The following is a 16,609-nucleotide window of genomic DNA, read 5'->3' as shown; positions in this document are numbered from 1 at the left end:
TGAGATACAACATTAGCCAAAGAATCGATAACCTTTGGGACTTAGGTGTCTGTTCTGTTTTGTTTTTGCTCCATTATAAAAACTAATCGGGGAGAGAACAGCCGAGACCTGGAAGAATCCTGAGACATGCCTTTTAAATTTTGCTTTGCAGAAATGGAGGGAAAAATGAATCTGTTAAGACAAAGACGTGGGCTGTGTTCGTGAATGGGATCGAGTCAGCCTTCATTCCGTTAGCCTGGGAGAGCGTCATTCAGTTAACGATATCCACACCTCATTAAGAAAATTAGTATGGAAATTAGGACATTTCTTGCTTGAGAGGGCAAAGTTTTAAAAGGTGGAGTTAATTGGCTGGCACTTTTATTAATTAAATGTTCTCTAAGGACAGCCTCTGACTGACGGGAGAAACACACAACTTCTAGAGAGAAATGGCCGGATCCCCACGACGTGCATTCGATTACGAATCACATAAACAGTCGGAAAGACATTTTGACAAGTACCCAGCTTACAAACTAAATATTCTCCCTTCAAAATGAATTTAATATTTTCCAAATCTCGGTGTCTTGGGTTTTTGTTTGCGTTGGCTTTGGAGGAGCCTCTAAAGACTGAATTTGATTCATTCCTAATATATTTATTGAACTTAATATGTGCCGAGCACCCAGCCAGGCCCCGAGTGGAAGATGACGGATGAGGCGGCTCTGACCCTGTCTTCATGGGCTCAAAATCTAATGAGAAATTCTGGCATAAATAAAATCCCCGAATATCTATAGCGGACTTGCGCCAAAGGGCCTTGGAGTTGCCTGAGACTTTATCCCAAAATCGATTTATCATTACAGTCTGATCCCAAACTACAGTAGGACCTAATCTCTGAGCCTGACATCCAATTACCTTTTAAGTTATATCTGAATCACAAGCAGTGTTCCAGTCTTAAATTTCCAATAGTAAGGGACTTACTCACCAAGGTATCATATACTTATTCGAGAGATGATTCACTCAGCGGGTTATTCTGAAGCCATCAAATGATGACTATGAAGACATCTGTGTGACGTGATAGAAATTGAAAAAGGAAGACGTGTATGTCATCATCACAACTGTTTAAAAAAATAGAATTGGCGAAAGACAAAGTTCTTTTACCAACATGTTCATTACGACTTTGAAGAGCACATTGTAAGAGGGGCCCAGGTGGGCTTGGGCTGGAACACGAGGTCTTCCGGCAAAGTCACAGGTTAGCAAGCCCGGGGCCTGGCCAGGTTGGAAAAGGACCAGGCAGAATGTGTAGATGTTAGAACATGAACATGCATGAACTTGACCGGTAAATTAAGAAACATAAGTCATGTTACTGTAATAATCGGGGAGGAATTTAGGTGTCGTGGGGCCTGAAGCTTACACCACGTGGGAGGGTTCTCACTGAGGAAGAGGATATCCGGTTATAAATACAGAACGACGAGGGCCAATCACAGGGCCTTACAGGGCCTCGTGAAGTAAAGAGGTAAAAACTCGGGAAGCAAAGCTTCCTTAGCTTCATGGTGAATCCACCTTCGGTGATGCTATAAACAAATATTTTGATTTGGGTAGACAATAAACGCAGAGAAAATATCTGAGCACCATCTAGTAGAGGTGACGCCTAAGGCTGCCCTGCCTTCTGCAATGCCCACGCCCTCCCCCTGCCTGCAAGGTTTGAGTCCATTTTTTTCTTTCCTTCTTCGGTGAAATACTTTGACGTGATTATATTACTGTTACCATGTGGAGGATTTTTTCTAAGAACAAGAAGTTGAACTAAAAACAGTCCCTAAAGGGATGGTCATCACTGAGTCCCTGATCACTCTGGAACACACGACTTCAGATTTTTCCTGTCCCATGTGGAAGACAAAACCAAATACAAAAAACAAAAGAAGAGATTGAAATAAATCGAACTGCTCTTCTACACGCGTCCTGCCTTCTTTGCCCAGAGGTGCTTCACCCTGCCCCTGGACCACACCGAACGCAAACAGACCTGTCAAGAATTTGCTGTTCTGCCTTCGAGCGGCTCCGCATTCTCTGCGAGGTGCAGAGCCCATTGGGCCAGTTTCTGCTCTGCATTTAATCATTTAATTGGCTCTGGTCTGTCTGGGCGAGCGAATTTTCAGGCACTTTGTGAAATTCTGTCATGACCGCATTCTGTGTGTGTAGCTGACTGATGTCAGATGTCCCGTCCAACTGGCAGGAGAATCTGTCAGCGGCCATTCAGCAGTCCCCTGTCTCTGGTGAGCAGGTGTCACTCTATCCATGCAAGAGGAGCTGAGATCAGGTGCTGATGGAGGCTGGGCAGGGCCAGGTGTGAGATCCAAGTGCTCACCTTTGCTGCTACCACCAGGTCGGGGAGGGCACCAGAGAATCCACACTCAATGTACACGCAACACTTGCCCTAATGGTTCTGCTCAGGTGGGTGTGTGCTCTTCGCCCATGATGAGCATCTCTTGGCCTCAGCCTTATCTACTCAGTCTTGGGCAAACTGTTACGTTGGGTGAATTATAAGGAGTCAGAATAATATACTCTTTTTCTCTGGACTTACTGTCCTCTGAGGTTTTATATAAAAACTAAGACATATGTCTTGACAACTTGTGCCTTGCTCAGATGTAACTGTCGACCCTTCAAACTCTCCTGTGACTTCTGATTCTGCCCATTAAACCCTCTTTCAGGGAAGGGCTTCCCTCGAAGAAGCACGAGATGGACAAAGAAGTGATCACACCTCCATTTCTATTCTTGATTGGCCAGGGAGGAGAGGCGGCTGGGAGCGTGGGCTGTGGAGGTACCTCTGCTTACCTCTGTTTTACACAGAGAGAACGTGGATACCGAAAGAGTGAGCTTTTCTCTGAGCGAGGTGACGAGTGATTCCTTTCTTTCCCTGTTGCCACATGGACTCAGCTTTTTCTGGTCCTCACTGCTGGCTCCTGTTGGGCCACGGGTGCTCCCTGTGTCCCCTTTGCCCTGGTTTTGGACCCTGAGTACAACACTGGCCACAGCGGAGGCTGCCTTCCTTAGAGAGCTTCGTCCTGGGGTCAGACTTGATCTTTCCAGAAAGATTTTGTGTCTGTTCTAGAGAAAAGTTCAGGATAATTGAGGCCCACGGGAAGGCCAAGATTAACAGTTCCAGTTTCTGTGCATGATGAGCAAGTGAAACGGGACTGTCTGTATCATGTCAGAAACAATAAATTGCTTATTGCAATTAGTAGATTCCAGAAACACTTTTGTTTTGCTTGTTTCAAATGCCCTCTACCCTTTTCACTATTTGTTTTGACTATTAATTTTCCCTAAATGCATCACTTGTAAAATTTATTTTATTTATTTGTTTGTTTATATTAAATTTATTGGGGTGACATTGGTTAATAAAATTATATAGACTTCAAATGTATAATTCAGTGATGAGTCATCTGTATATTGCATTGAGTGCTCACCACCCAAAGTCAAATCTCCTCCTGTCACCATCCTATTTTGTCCCCCTTACCCTTCATCTACCCGCTTCCCCACTTCCCTCTGGTAACCAGTAAACTGTTGTCTGTGACTATGAGTTTTTGTTTGTCTTGTTCATTCAATGCTTTCAGCTTTATGTGCCACTTATGAGTGAAATCATATGGTTCTCAACTTTTTCTCTGACTTATTTCACTTAGCATGATAATCTCAAGATCTATCCATGTCGTCACACATAGCATTATTTTATCTCTTCTTATGGCCGAATAACATGCTATTGGATATATGTCCTCATCTTCTTTGTCCAGTCCTCTCTCAAAGGACACTTCAGTCGTTTCCATGTCTTGGCCACTGTGACTAATGCTGCAATGAGCACAGAGGTGCATATATCTTTACAGATAAATGTTTTCAAATTTTGGGGGTAGATACCCAGGAAAGGGATTGCTGGGTCATACGGTAATTCTATTCTGAATTTTTTGAGGAATATACATACTGTTTTCCATGGCGGCTGTACCAATTCACATTCCCAGCAGCAGTGTATGAGAGTTCCTTTTTCCCACAACCTCTCCAACACTTACTACTTGTCCCGTTGATGACAGCCATTCTAACACGCGTGAGGTGGTATCTCATCTGGTGGTTTCAATTAATATTTCCTTAATAGTTCATGAAATTGAGCATCTTCTCATATGTCTGTTGACCATTTGTGTGTCTTCTTGGGAGAAGTGTCTGTTCAGGTCCTCTGCCCATTTTTTAATTGGGTTATTTGTATTTTTGTTGTTGAGCTGTATGAGTTATTTATATGTTTTGGATGTTAGCCCATAATCGGGGTTCTCGTTTGCAAATTCCTTCTCCCATTGGGTTGGTTGCCTCTTTATTTCGTCGATGGTTTCTCTTGCTGTGCAGAAGCTTTTTAGTTTGGTATCATCTGTTCATTTATTTCTGCTTTCACGCCCCTTGTCTTTGAGCTCAAATTCATAAAATTCTCCCTAAAAGCAAGGTCCACGAGTTTAGTACCTATGTTTTCTTATACGCAATTTATTGTTTTAGATCTTATGTTTTGATCTTTGATCCATTTTGAATGACTTTTGGTGTATAGTGACAGATAACAGTCTAGTTTCATTCTTTTGCATGTGGCTTTCCAATTTTCCCAGCACCATTTATTGAAGAGGCTTTCTTTACTCCACTGTGTTTTTGACTCCTTTGTCGAAAATTATTTGCCCGTATATATGTGGGTTTATTTCTGGGCTCTCAGTTCTGTCTCATTGGTCTTTGTGTCTGTTCTTCTGCTAGTACTATGCTGTTTTGATTATTGTCATTTTGAAGTATAATTTGAAGTCAGGCAGTGTGATACCTCCAATTTCGTCCCTTTTTCTCAGGATTGCTTTGGCTGTTCGGGGTCTTTTTTGATTCCATACAAATCTGATGATTTTTTGTTTTATTTCTTTAAAAAACGCCATTGGTGTTTTGATGGGGATTGTATTGAATCTACATAATGCTTTGGGTAATATGGTCATTTTAACTCTATTGATTCTTCCAATCTATGAACATAAAATATCTTTCCATTTCTTTGTGTCTTCTTCAACTTCTTTTAATAATATCTTAGAGTTTTCGGTGTATATGACCTTCACATCTTTTGTTAAGTTTATTGCTAGGTATTTTATTCCTTTTGTCGCAATTGCAAAAGGACTTTTTTTTCTTTGTTTCTTTTTCTGAAATTTTGTTGTTAATAGATAAGAATAGAATGAATTTTTAAACACTGATTTTGTATCCTGCAACTTTACTGTATTTGTTCATTGTTTCTAATAGTTTTTGGTGGAGTCTTTAGGGTTTTCTATGTAGAGAATCATGTTATCTGCAAAAAGTGACAGTTTGACTTCTTCATTCCCCATTCAGATGCCTTTTCGTTCTTTCTCTTGCCTGATCGCTCTGGCTAGGACTTGCCATACCATATTGAATAAGAGTGGTGAGATGGGCCTCCTTGTCTTGTGATGTGAAATTTGTATCAATCTCGTTCAGTTTTAAAACAGATTTTTCAGGAAAACTTAAAACTTATTATCCACGTGATAAGATTTTAACTAAAATCCATTTGCTTGATATTAGTGGCAGTACAGGTCAATTATTTAATTTAATATTAAATGAGAACTGAAATGTGAAAAATTCTCATCATATTTAATTGATGTCTTTAATGATAAGCCAATAGTGAATAGTTTTTAATAAGTTAAAAGTTAGTGTCTACTCGAAACACTAGTTCATTAATTTCATCTGCAAATCATAGTATGTAGCATGAATTATTATTAAATTCCTTTAGCAAGTTACATATAATTAGTATAAACATGTATTCTTATTAGTAATTATATCTTTGTTTACTTGGCATATGTCCTAACTTTTAAAAATCCTATTACAGTCGTGTTGTGTTTTAGTTTTTCTTAATCTTTTCTAGTAGATTTTGCTATCTGACACATCCTATACACCACAGCCCAATTTCCCTCGCTTAAGCAAAACCCCAACTTTTTTGCCCATCAATTAACTTCTCGGCAGCATTAAGGAAGCCTCAGTCCAGCCAAGCTGCTCTGCTCAGCTTGCTGATCATCCTGTGTGGACACAACTCCAGGACATCCTTCCGGGGGCCATCTTGACGAGGGATGTGCTTCTCATTCAGCTAAACCTCAGCTTCATTCGAAGGCCGACCTACATGTCCCTCTTCCTGGAACTCCCCTGGCCCACCTCTCTCCGCTCGGGGTCCTGTAGCACTAATGTCTGAACTTGTCACTTAATACTTATCCCTCACTCTGTTGTTGGCGGGCACCAGTCACGAGTGTATTCTTCCTCCCTAACTGGACCGCAAGTCCATTCCTGGTCTTTGTGTCTTAATTACAGGGCAGTGCGCCTTGCACATGCAGTACTCAAAATTATCGCGACTTCATCTAAACTTGTAGTTGAAATACTTTGCACCACTTAATGGAATATGTTGTGGTGTCCCACATCGCCCATGGCACTCACAGATTTAGTATTTTTGGTATAGAATGTTTTCATACACCCTAGAAATTGATAACATAATTTGTAGTGTTTAGAGGTTAATTAGAATAACTATATGCATAAAACCTTTTTCTTATTTACTCCATAATATAATTTAATTTTTTTTTTATTTTATTAGTTTCAAGTATACGGTACATTAGTTAGACATTTATATAGTTTATAAAATGATTCCCCTAATTGCTCTGTCTCCTCTGACTCTTCACCTAACCAATACATTAATGCTGACTGCGTCCCCTACGCCATGCTCCCCACCCCCGTGACCATTTATCAACTACTAATTTGTACTTCTTAACCCTTTACCCCATTCTCCCAGACCCCCGACTCTCCTCCCCTCTGTCTTTCACTAGGTCGTCCTATAAATTTGTGAGTCTGTTTTTGACCACTTTGTTCTTTTTGTTCCTTAGATTCCACATATAAGTGAAATCATATGGTATTTATCTTTAATATAATTTAATCCTCTAAACAGTCCTTTGAGGCTAGTGTTATCATCCCGGTTTTATGTAAGGAGGAAGCTAAAGCAAATACATGTTCCAGTCGGATTTACCAATTGAAGGATTTGTGGATCTCTTAGAATATATTCCTCGGGAAGGTCTAATTATTTTTTCACCTTATTTTTAGTAAGATAATGTTTTTATCTTACTAACGCAGTTCTTAAAAGCAGATTCTGAGTATGTGCTACCATAGTGGGTAGGTATATGATACCTCAGATTGTCAGGAATTAAAGCAAGATTCATTTGTGACGGATAAATTGATCTATCCCGCTATCATCATAACGAGAGTAGAAATAAACACTGATAATTTGCTTTGTGCTTTGGACAGTATTTGGGAAGCCCTTTGAAGTTTGCCACACTTACAAGGAAACCCTAAGTCTTAGCGCTCCAGGCCCCGAGGTTCTTCTCAAGCTTCTACCAAAGCCTCTGTTTATTCGTTTCTTCACACTGCGTTCCCTCCCACCCGAGCAGGTTCTCCATGCTGATCGCGCTGCCAGCATCTCCTGGTCCTGCGATACGCCGCCAGTGGATGAGCTCATGCATCTCCTTGGTCCCAGTTCCGATGCCAGTCCCAAGTACTACATGACCCCAGACCCGTCCATCTAAATGGGGGTTCCCCTTTTTGGTTTTTCCTTTGCAACTGGTTGTTGATATTTATCGGTGTAACTGTTTAATGTTTCTTTCCTTTTCTAAAAAGTGAGTTCTTTGGATACAATGACTGTTTGGTTTGCCACAGTACACCCAACACCTTCAAAGTCTAGTTCATTTATGGCAAATGTGCTTGAGTATATTCTGGATGAATGAATGACTGAACACTTTTAACATCCCATGTTTAATGAATCCGTGTTTTTTTTTGTGGCAAAAATTCCTAATATCAAAAGTAAATGGATGTAATGACAATTAGTATGACAGTAACAAGCCAGATAACGTTATCCTCACTTAGACAATCTGACATGCAAGGGGATCATATTCAGAAATTAGCTTTAATTTTCCAGAAATGCAATAAAAAGATTTTAATAATATACTTATTTTTCCTATTACTTAAATTAGAAAAACGTACTCACCAACTTTCTAATGTAAAGAAAGAGTTTAGATAGATAAAAATGTAGCCTTGTAAAAAGGAAACAGTTTATCCTTCTTCTAGAAGCAAGACTTCTCTCTTACTGTGCATCTAGTTCTACGATGTACTCTCGATAAATGAGTTTTTAAATTATATCTTCAGGTTCTGACCAACATGCTTTTTTTCTTTTTTTTTCCTTTAATTTATTTATTTTAATTAGTTCAAGTATGCAGTACATTGGTTAGACATCTATATAGTTCATAAAACGATCCCCCCAATGTGTTTTCTGAATTCACAAACTCTCAAGTACCAGGGTAATATATCAAATGAGAATAATGTAAGGTTATTAACTGAATCAGGAAAAAAAATATTCAAAAGTTTCATCATACAACGAAAATTATTTCCAAAGTGGAGTAAAGAAAACCCACTCTCACGATGGCTTCACTAACAGGAGTGAGTGATTTTCCTATGGTCTCTTTCAAAGACCCGCCTTCCAAAACATAATAAATTTTGCTTAAAGTATAATTTAGAAAAAAGGTAAAGCTCATCAGAATTTTGCCCATGTTTTGAAATACTTTGAGCGAAGAAAACATTTATATCAAATTGGTATTTTTAATGAATAGACATGTTTGTAGAGAAGTTTTAATATTTTAAGGGATAAGTTAAGAATATGCAAAACCATCAGCATTTTCAGAAGAAAGAGGTGTTTTGACAGCAGCTTTTCATTTAAAACAGCTTAAAACGTTCCGTGTAACCAGTGACATTTTCTGGGTTCTCCCCGTAACTTCGCAAGGGGCCATCCAGGGCAAAGTGAGGGAGTTGGAGGAATTTTCTCCTTTTTGTACTTTTAATTTATAAATATATAAGTGTGAACAGTCGCCACTTCTGGAGAAGGAAGACTTTCACGTTACTCTTTATAACCATTTTGTTTGTCTGTTTGTTTTGCATGAAAGTGTATGTGTCATTGAACGGAAGCCATTGGACTGAGGTGGCTCCAAGGCCTACGTAAGCCAGAGTCAGTGTATCACAGCCTGAGAAAACGAAACGACCCTGTCGCAAACAGCCAACTAACCCCTGTCCCAAATAACACCTGCCCCCAGCTCCTGTGGGTGGAGCCTCGTCACCACTTTGGACTTGGCGCTGCCCTTTCGAATTGGCATATGCAAAGCAGACCCTCGGGAGCTTGAACGTGCCTCTGTTTACCTTTTAACGTGTGCGGGGTCACTTATCGAAAAGTTATAATGAGGTGATGGTGACAGGTAATCGTGTTACACCCCTTGCCCCTTTGGCCGAATTCTGCCGAGAGAAGCACCAGTTTTAACCATTTGTTTGAACTTTTTGGGTGGTCGATAAGTAATAACTGCATAGTAACGTAGTAATTTTTTACCTCTCTCGCTTGATTTATTGTCTTTAGACATATCTTCTGCAGCTGCGGGTCTTCTTTCTCTGCTTCAGTTTCTTAGTTTTTCAGTGAGAATAAAGGTAGTAGCTATTTGAGGTGCTATATATAAGGTTCTAAAAGGTTTCAATGCACGAAGAGAGCTCAAGTTCTTAGAACAATGCTTTGCACGCGGTTAACATATTTGATGTGTTAATTAGCATTATTTCACATCATTAATATTAACGGCATTATTGTTTATACCACCTTGCTGGCCCTGCGCTTGACTATTTGGTAACATAACATATTCTCCCTCCCAACCCTGGGGAGCCATGAAAACTTCATGCCGCACTCGCCTGCCTTCGCTCACCTCCACTTCCTGCTTCCCTGCCCGCCTTGGCCCCTCCAGGGAGAGAATTCCCAGGATCCCCAGGTGTTCAACGCCCTGCTCGCCTGTGGGGTGACCTTCTGTATCATTTCGGTCATTGTATTAGTCACTGCTTCCTCCCTCTGCACATCTGCCTTCTGTTATACTTGTAACATAGGAATCAAAATCTTGTCTAACGCCCATTGTGTACAAACTCCTACAAACAAAGCTGAAACGAAATATCCACCTGCTACAGGACTTCTGATAGAACACGTTGGAGGTTATAGACAGAGCTAGATTAAGCTACTATTAAATTGAAAATTTTAATACATGTTTAAGCCACGATGCTCAAAAAGAAGACTTCCTTATTTCTTTAAATTCGAACTAACTACGTTGCAGGGTTTTGCGTGTATTTGCTTGCACTTGGGCCAATTTCATAAATGTTATTTCTTTGTGTTTTCATCAATAAAATAAAAATAATACCTTCCTCATTAGAGCTTTTTAGGTGTCTAAATGATATAATAATTTGCTATACCATAGTAGGTGTTCAACAAGTAATATCTATTATTAAGGTGTTGATGAGAGCAACGGTAATATGATTATGGTGATGATAAAGGGATAATAATAATAATACCTCCCTGTAAAAGTTGTTTGTGTCTCAATGATATAATTTGGTATGTCACAATAGGCGTTTGACAAACAATGCCTGTGTTTAAGGGGACAACAGTAATGTCGGTGATGGTGGTGGTAACAACTAGTATTTTAGAGCGTCGCAAAATTCTGAATTAGCTGTATCGGTGACACCAAAAGGCTCCCGTGGACACAGGTGGTCATGTAGTCATTTGCCCTCTATCTTAGAAAAAAAATGTAGATATTTCAATGAAAATTATTTAATTCAAATCGGGTCCCTGCTGGTGTGTGCAAATAGCCGAGTTCTCTCAGGTGCAGACCGAAATGCTGTTTACGTAGCTGGTTCCCATGCCGGCTCACGAGGGCTGGGCTCGCCTCAGCTTGCACCTGCCTTTGCAGGGGAAGCCGCCTCTCTGCTGACCCTCTGGTGCTTGTTTCTAGTGCCTGCATCGGGGCCCAGGACCCATACTGCGGCTGGGACGTGGCAATGAAGAAATGCACGAGCCTGGAGGAGAGCCTGAGCATGACCCAGTGGGAGCAGACCATCTCCACCTGCCCCGTAAGTGGCCGCGTCCTCGGGCTGGAGAACACACCGTCCGGGGAACCCCGCTGCCCTGTGGTCACACCCCGTGCATGAACGACGTCCACACGTTATCATGTTTGACCCTCTCCTGCACACCCAGTCTGTGCTCTCTCAGCTCAGGCGACTCTTAGCTTGCAGGAGAGTCACCGAGACACAGGCATAAGCTCTGCGTCTGCTTAGAAGAGAAAACGGAATGTAATATCTCTATTTTATTCTTGAATTTTTTTTTCTCTAGAGTTTGGTGTGGACTATTTCACCATTCGTAGCATTGATAAAATAGGAACATCCACACCCATCCATTTCCCCAGGGAACTATAATTCCAGAAGCTGAGATAAGCAGAGGTTTTCAAAAAACAAATAGACATTACCCTTGAACCCCACGTGGTACAGTCTTGTAGATCCTGCTCAGGGTCATGGCAAGGTCGGGGAGGGAGGGCTTCATGCACCCTCCCATGGTGACTTCTGCAGAATGAGGAGAAACTCTCTTGCATTTAGAGTCAGACTCCCTGATCCAAGAAAACAGATAGATCCCTCATTTCTCTCTGCCGATTTATCCGCTCGGGTCCTCACTTGCAGGAGCCGGCTTGTCGGTTTTTCTCTTTGTCTTTAGAACCCTTATCGACCACTCTCACAGTCTTTTTTCCATTCCCAGAGAATATAAGCAACAGAAGCAACAGCTCTTTGCTCCCACACATTTGTAAGTTCATTAAGTCGCCTTGCTGCGGCATCACTGCTGATCTCTGTGAGTCCGTTCTGGAATATTTCTGCAAGACAGGGGTGAGAGGGGACATGACACATTCCGATATTTGAAATCCATGCTGTTTCTTCGATACTGAACTGCTCGAGGCGTGTGAACAGTCAGTCTGCTTCCTGTTAAGGCGCCTGCTGTTCCCATTATCTAAAGCCCGTGTTCACGACGCTTGCCCTTCCATTTGTAAGTGGGAAAACCAGGCCCTGCGATGTTAGGAAGGCCGGGGCTGTCGAAACCAGTGTCCTTCCCCAGATGTTGGCACGTGATCAAAGCCTTTCACAGCAAAGGTGTGTATATAACCTCAGCAGACTCTGAGCAAAGCTTCGCAAGGGAGTTCGGGTTATTTAGCTTCAGATCTCTCATTTGGGAAGCAAACTTTTCTGCAGTGTCTCTTGAAGTCGATTTTAAAAATGCCAATGTTTTTATTCTGAGTCCCGTCCCATGTCTCAGCAAAGGTGCTCACCTTAGATTCTCTGCAGCTAGGGAAAGCCACGTGCAGCCTCTGCACTGCAGCTCTGGTGTACGGACACCTACTTTAGAAGAATCGGCACATCCTGTAGGTGTTCAACTTTGAATTTTTAATGATCAAAAGGGCAGAAGAATACAATAGCAGTTCTTCTTACGTAAGGAGCCACTGGTCTAGGACCCATGATTGTTTTAGTGCAGCAGCCCCCAACCTTTTTGGCACCAGGGCCCGGTGCTCCTATGAGAATCTAACGCCTGAGGATCTGAGGCGGAGCTGAGGTGGTGAGGCTGGCGCTGGGGAGCGGCTGCAAATACAGATGGAGCTTCGCTCACTGGCTTGCTGCTCACCTCCTGCTGTGCGACCCGGTTCTTAACAGGCCACCGACTGGTACCAATCTGCAGCCCAGGGGGTGGGGACCCCTGTTTCAGTGGATGTCTGAGACATGCTTAATTGAGTCATGGGAAAGATACACTCACCTGCTTGGTTTGTAACAATATGCATCTAGTACATTTCTACAGTCAAAAAACGGAGAGGATCTAGTATTTAATAAGTGACCAGAGGATTGTCGCTGACGTTGTCACTGCTTCTGGGAGGACAGTTACTGTTATAACCCACGAAGGTCCGAGGGTGATGTGAATTTGCCCTCACTGTCCCTCCACTGACTCCGCTTTAAAAATATAGTGAGACGTGGTCTCTGATGCACTGTCTGTGAAATACACATAACAAGAGATTTTTTGTTTTTCTGCTGCAAGATGATTTCATTATATAAAACCATCCGTATGCTCTCACCCTATATATTGTGTCATATATCAAGATACACTTTTAATAAGTTACCAATATGGAAAGCATCTAACAGCAGAGAATAAATTATGTCACTTAGCGCAAAGCACAGGAAATAAAACCCTAGACTTTTCTGATATATGTAGGCTACCATGTGGAAAATGGAAAATCCCATATTACCCAACTGCTATTTTAATTATACATCCTTTTCTACGAAAATCTTAGAAATAAATGAACGAGATGAAAATTATTAGCATTTATATAGAGCAGTCTTAGATATGTTTAAAGGTTATTAAAAATGGAATTTACTTCTATATTCTTTTTTTTGGACTGAAATGGAGAAAAGCTTAATTTTGTTGGCAAATCTACCATATTTCATCATTTCTGATATGTCATGAAGTATACTACAGTTTTATAAGAAAACAATGTCACCATGGATTGCAAGATGCCAACTGATTTCAGAGACATCAAATATATATATATATATATATATATATATATATATATATATATATATATATATATATATATATATATATATATATGTATACACACACACACACATATATATATACATATGTAATGTATGTTATATATATATATATATCTATCTTGTAATCAGCTAAATACTTTTCTCTCTTTACCTACATATCCTTATCCAAAGGAAATTAAGCTTTATAAGGTGAGGGATTTTTGAATGAGACAGAAGCATCCTGCGCCCCAGTAGGATAATGAGCAGAGTCCCGTTACGTGCTGCTCAGTCAAGCCAGAGGGATGCTGAGTGTGCCAACGGTGACATCACACTCTCCTGTGGGGACCCACCTTGTAAAGCTTCACACACCTTGCACAAACGATGTAGCACAACCGAGCTCCCTGAAGTCAGTTGCCCCTCGCGCAGAGGCTGCCGTCTGTGGCTTAGATCCTTAGCCCTCCAGAGAGTTCAAATAGGTGATGGGACCCCCAGAAGCTTCCTGGACCCTCTGCAGCTTGAGACCTATTTCCCACCAAAGGGTCCCTGTTTAAGAATGCTCATGGATTTCTGCATCTAGGAGACAGGGCAGTAGTAGACCGACATATTGATTAATGTCCTGTTTGTTTCTATGCATGTAACTGCAAACGTTGTTCTCAGTTTAAGAGATATGAAGTGTTGATCTAGATCTAGATCGACATATCCAGAGTGGTTCCAATAATATATATGTCCTACGTGACTTGTCACATTGTTTAAAAAGGAGAGCATAGTCCCGAACCTACCTGGGCTTTATGTATGCACGAACGCTGTCCCCATCCTTCGCGGGCACATGATTACCAGCTTATCATGTCATGTGATATCATACACTGAGTCCCTCTTTCAAAATACGCCTTGTAATCATTAGCAAACTGCACACACCAAATAAGCACCTATGGGTCTATAAATTTTGTAATGTAATCTACTATAGATATTTTTGGCAATTCAAGTACAATTATTGGCCCTACACTGTTTCCTATTGCTTTGCACAGGGCTTTAAAAATAGGGACGAGATTCTAGGATAATCATGGTATTTACTGAGCATTTACTATGTATCAATTCTCAGACTAAATATTTTATGTACATTATCTTACATAACAAGTGTTACATAAGAGTTGATTTAAAAAAAGAAGTCTACTGTAAAATAAGGAAAAGGAATTTAAGGTTAATTGTGTGTCTAGACCATATGCCCAGTGCCGTGTCAGGCAATTTTCAATGGGTTGTCTCATTTAAGGTTTTTGATGACCCTCAAAGATAAATGTCACTGCTTTCATCTTATAGATTAAAGAACTAGGACTCAGAGCCAATAAATAAAGATTGCTTCTATTCACCTGTCCTATCAGAGGCCACACAGCACTCCAGCTTAGTTTTCTTCAAAGGTGTTATGTTTCCTTTGTGTAATTCATCTATAGAGATAGACTTAGGGATGAGAGTGAGTTGATGTTATAACACAAGACAAGCCTTTTCAAGGACCATATCCAATATCCTGTTTTCTTACAACCTCTGACAAAAGGTACATGCAACTTTGAAAATAAAGAAAGATCTTTTAACTTCTGAAAAAATATCCTAATAGAAAATATAAGACTTCAATATAGTCATTAGAGAATGATGGCTGGAGGACATTAATGCCTAAAGTTAGGCTCCAGGGACCTCTGTATTCATCAAATGCATCTATATCCTTGGTTAGTCGGGAATTAATGAATTGAACACAGATGAATCAAAACAGTATTATGGATTATGCTTGCTAACAAAAACTGCCTCTTCCTTGGCTAGCTCTTAGAAACTCATTATTTCCTAGGTGAGGGGAACCTTGCTATTACAGAATTGGGGGTGCAAGTATATGAAGCTGAATTCCATGAGACTCCCATCAAAGAAAGATCTAAGAATTTCATTACAGAAAAGAGTGGCTGAGATTGTAGGCTCTGGACTCAGCTTGTTTAGAATGATCTTGAGTCTTTTGCAACCAGCGTAAGGATGAGCAAATTGAGCTACATCTGAGGCTGTTTTCCTACCTGTAAAATGGGATGTAGACAGTGGGGATGTTGGGAAGATTCCAGGAGTCGATACGTGCACATCACTCAGCTCGGTGGCTGCATCCTCTAAACTATGTGTGGTTTGCTCTGGTACTCAGTGTTTAATAATATCGAGCGCATACCCCAAATAGAAAGTTGCCTGGCAGAAACCCAGAAGATAGCACAGCGATAGAGAATTTCTTCTGGATAGCTTTATTTCTGTTCAAGGAAAGCTAAGAAAATTTAAAAATATTTACTCAGATAAAAAATTGAAGCAGCAGAACCTACTCCATTATTCACGGATCTGTTTCCGAGGCAGATTCGCAAACTATGACACTCAGGGTCCAAACGAGTGTGCGGTTAAATGCGATGCGGACGGCCCTCCCCCACGTTATTGTATGAATATTGTCCGTGCTTCTTGCTCTGACATTTAATAGAATCAACAGCAATGTCTCTGAATTGAAAATAGTGCCCCTCAAAGTCTGCAGCTACCCCTCATGGCTGAAAAATGCAGCCCCGCTTCTTCTGCTGCTGAGCCCCACCACGGCACACTCTCAGTAACGATTGGTCCACAGCGGCTCCTTTCCTTTCCAGTGCTCTGGTGGCTCTAACTGCTCTATTTTTCTTCCTCGTTCCCCTCTATTCTTTCCCGAACCGTCACTCCAAATTCTTCTTTTCTTGTCCTGCGTAGCTCTTTTCAGCTCGTCTTGCCGGTCCATATACTTAGAAAGGGAATGTTTAGAGCATCTCTTTGCCCGAGGCGCTATAATCTTGCGCCAGTGCTCTAAGTGGGAGAAGGAGAGGGTTGAGTGTCTAGTGACGTGGGTCTTCTGGGTCTTCGCTGGAGGTGTCCCCAGGGACATTTAGCAATGTCACATTGCTAAATGGTTGTCACATCCTGAGGTGGGGGGGATACTGGCATCTAGAGGGTGGAGGCCAGGGGTGTCAGTAGACACCCTCCGATGCACGGGGTAGTCCCCATGACAGAGAATCATCCAGCCCAAATGTCAGCAGCACTGAGGCTGAGGAACCCTGGTCCCCTGACAAGGAAAAGGCAAACCAATCAGCATTTCCAATCACGCCTTCCAAATTGCTAGCTGTGCAGT

At 41.2% G+C, this 16,609-nt stretch overlaps 1 protein-coding gene across 1 annotated transcript in view; it reads left to right on the top strand.

Annotated features, from left to right (window-relative positions):
* The window catches only part of SEMA5A (semaphorin 5A), a 456,698-nt gene that overhangs the window by 369,663 nt on the left and 70,426 nt on the right, over positions 1–16,609 (top strand). The window contains exons 14-15 of the mRNA XM_011371413.2: positions 10,848–11,000; positions 11,642–11,686. Coding sequence (XP_011369715.2) covers positions 10,848–11,000; positions 11,642–11,686 — 198 coding nt within the window. The remainder of the gene's footprint in view (positions 1–10,847; positions 11,001–11,641; positions 11,687–16,609) is intronic.

Source organism: Pteropus vampyrus, unplaced genomic scaffold (assembly GCF_000151845.1).
Source record: "Pteropus vampyrus isolate Shadow unplaced genomic scaffold, Pvam_2.0 Scaffold190, whole genome shotgun sequence".
Taxonomy (NCBI): Eukaryota; Metazoa; Chordata; class Mammalia; order Chiroptera; family Pteropodidae; genus Pteropus; species Pteropus vampyrus.
Note: the sequence above shows the minus strand (reverse complement) of the source record. Positions and strands in the feature narration are given on the sequence as shown.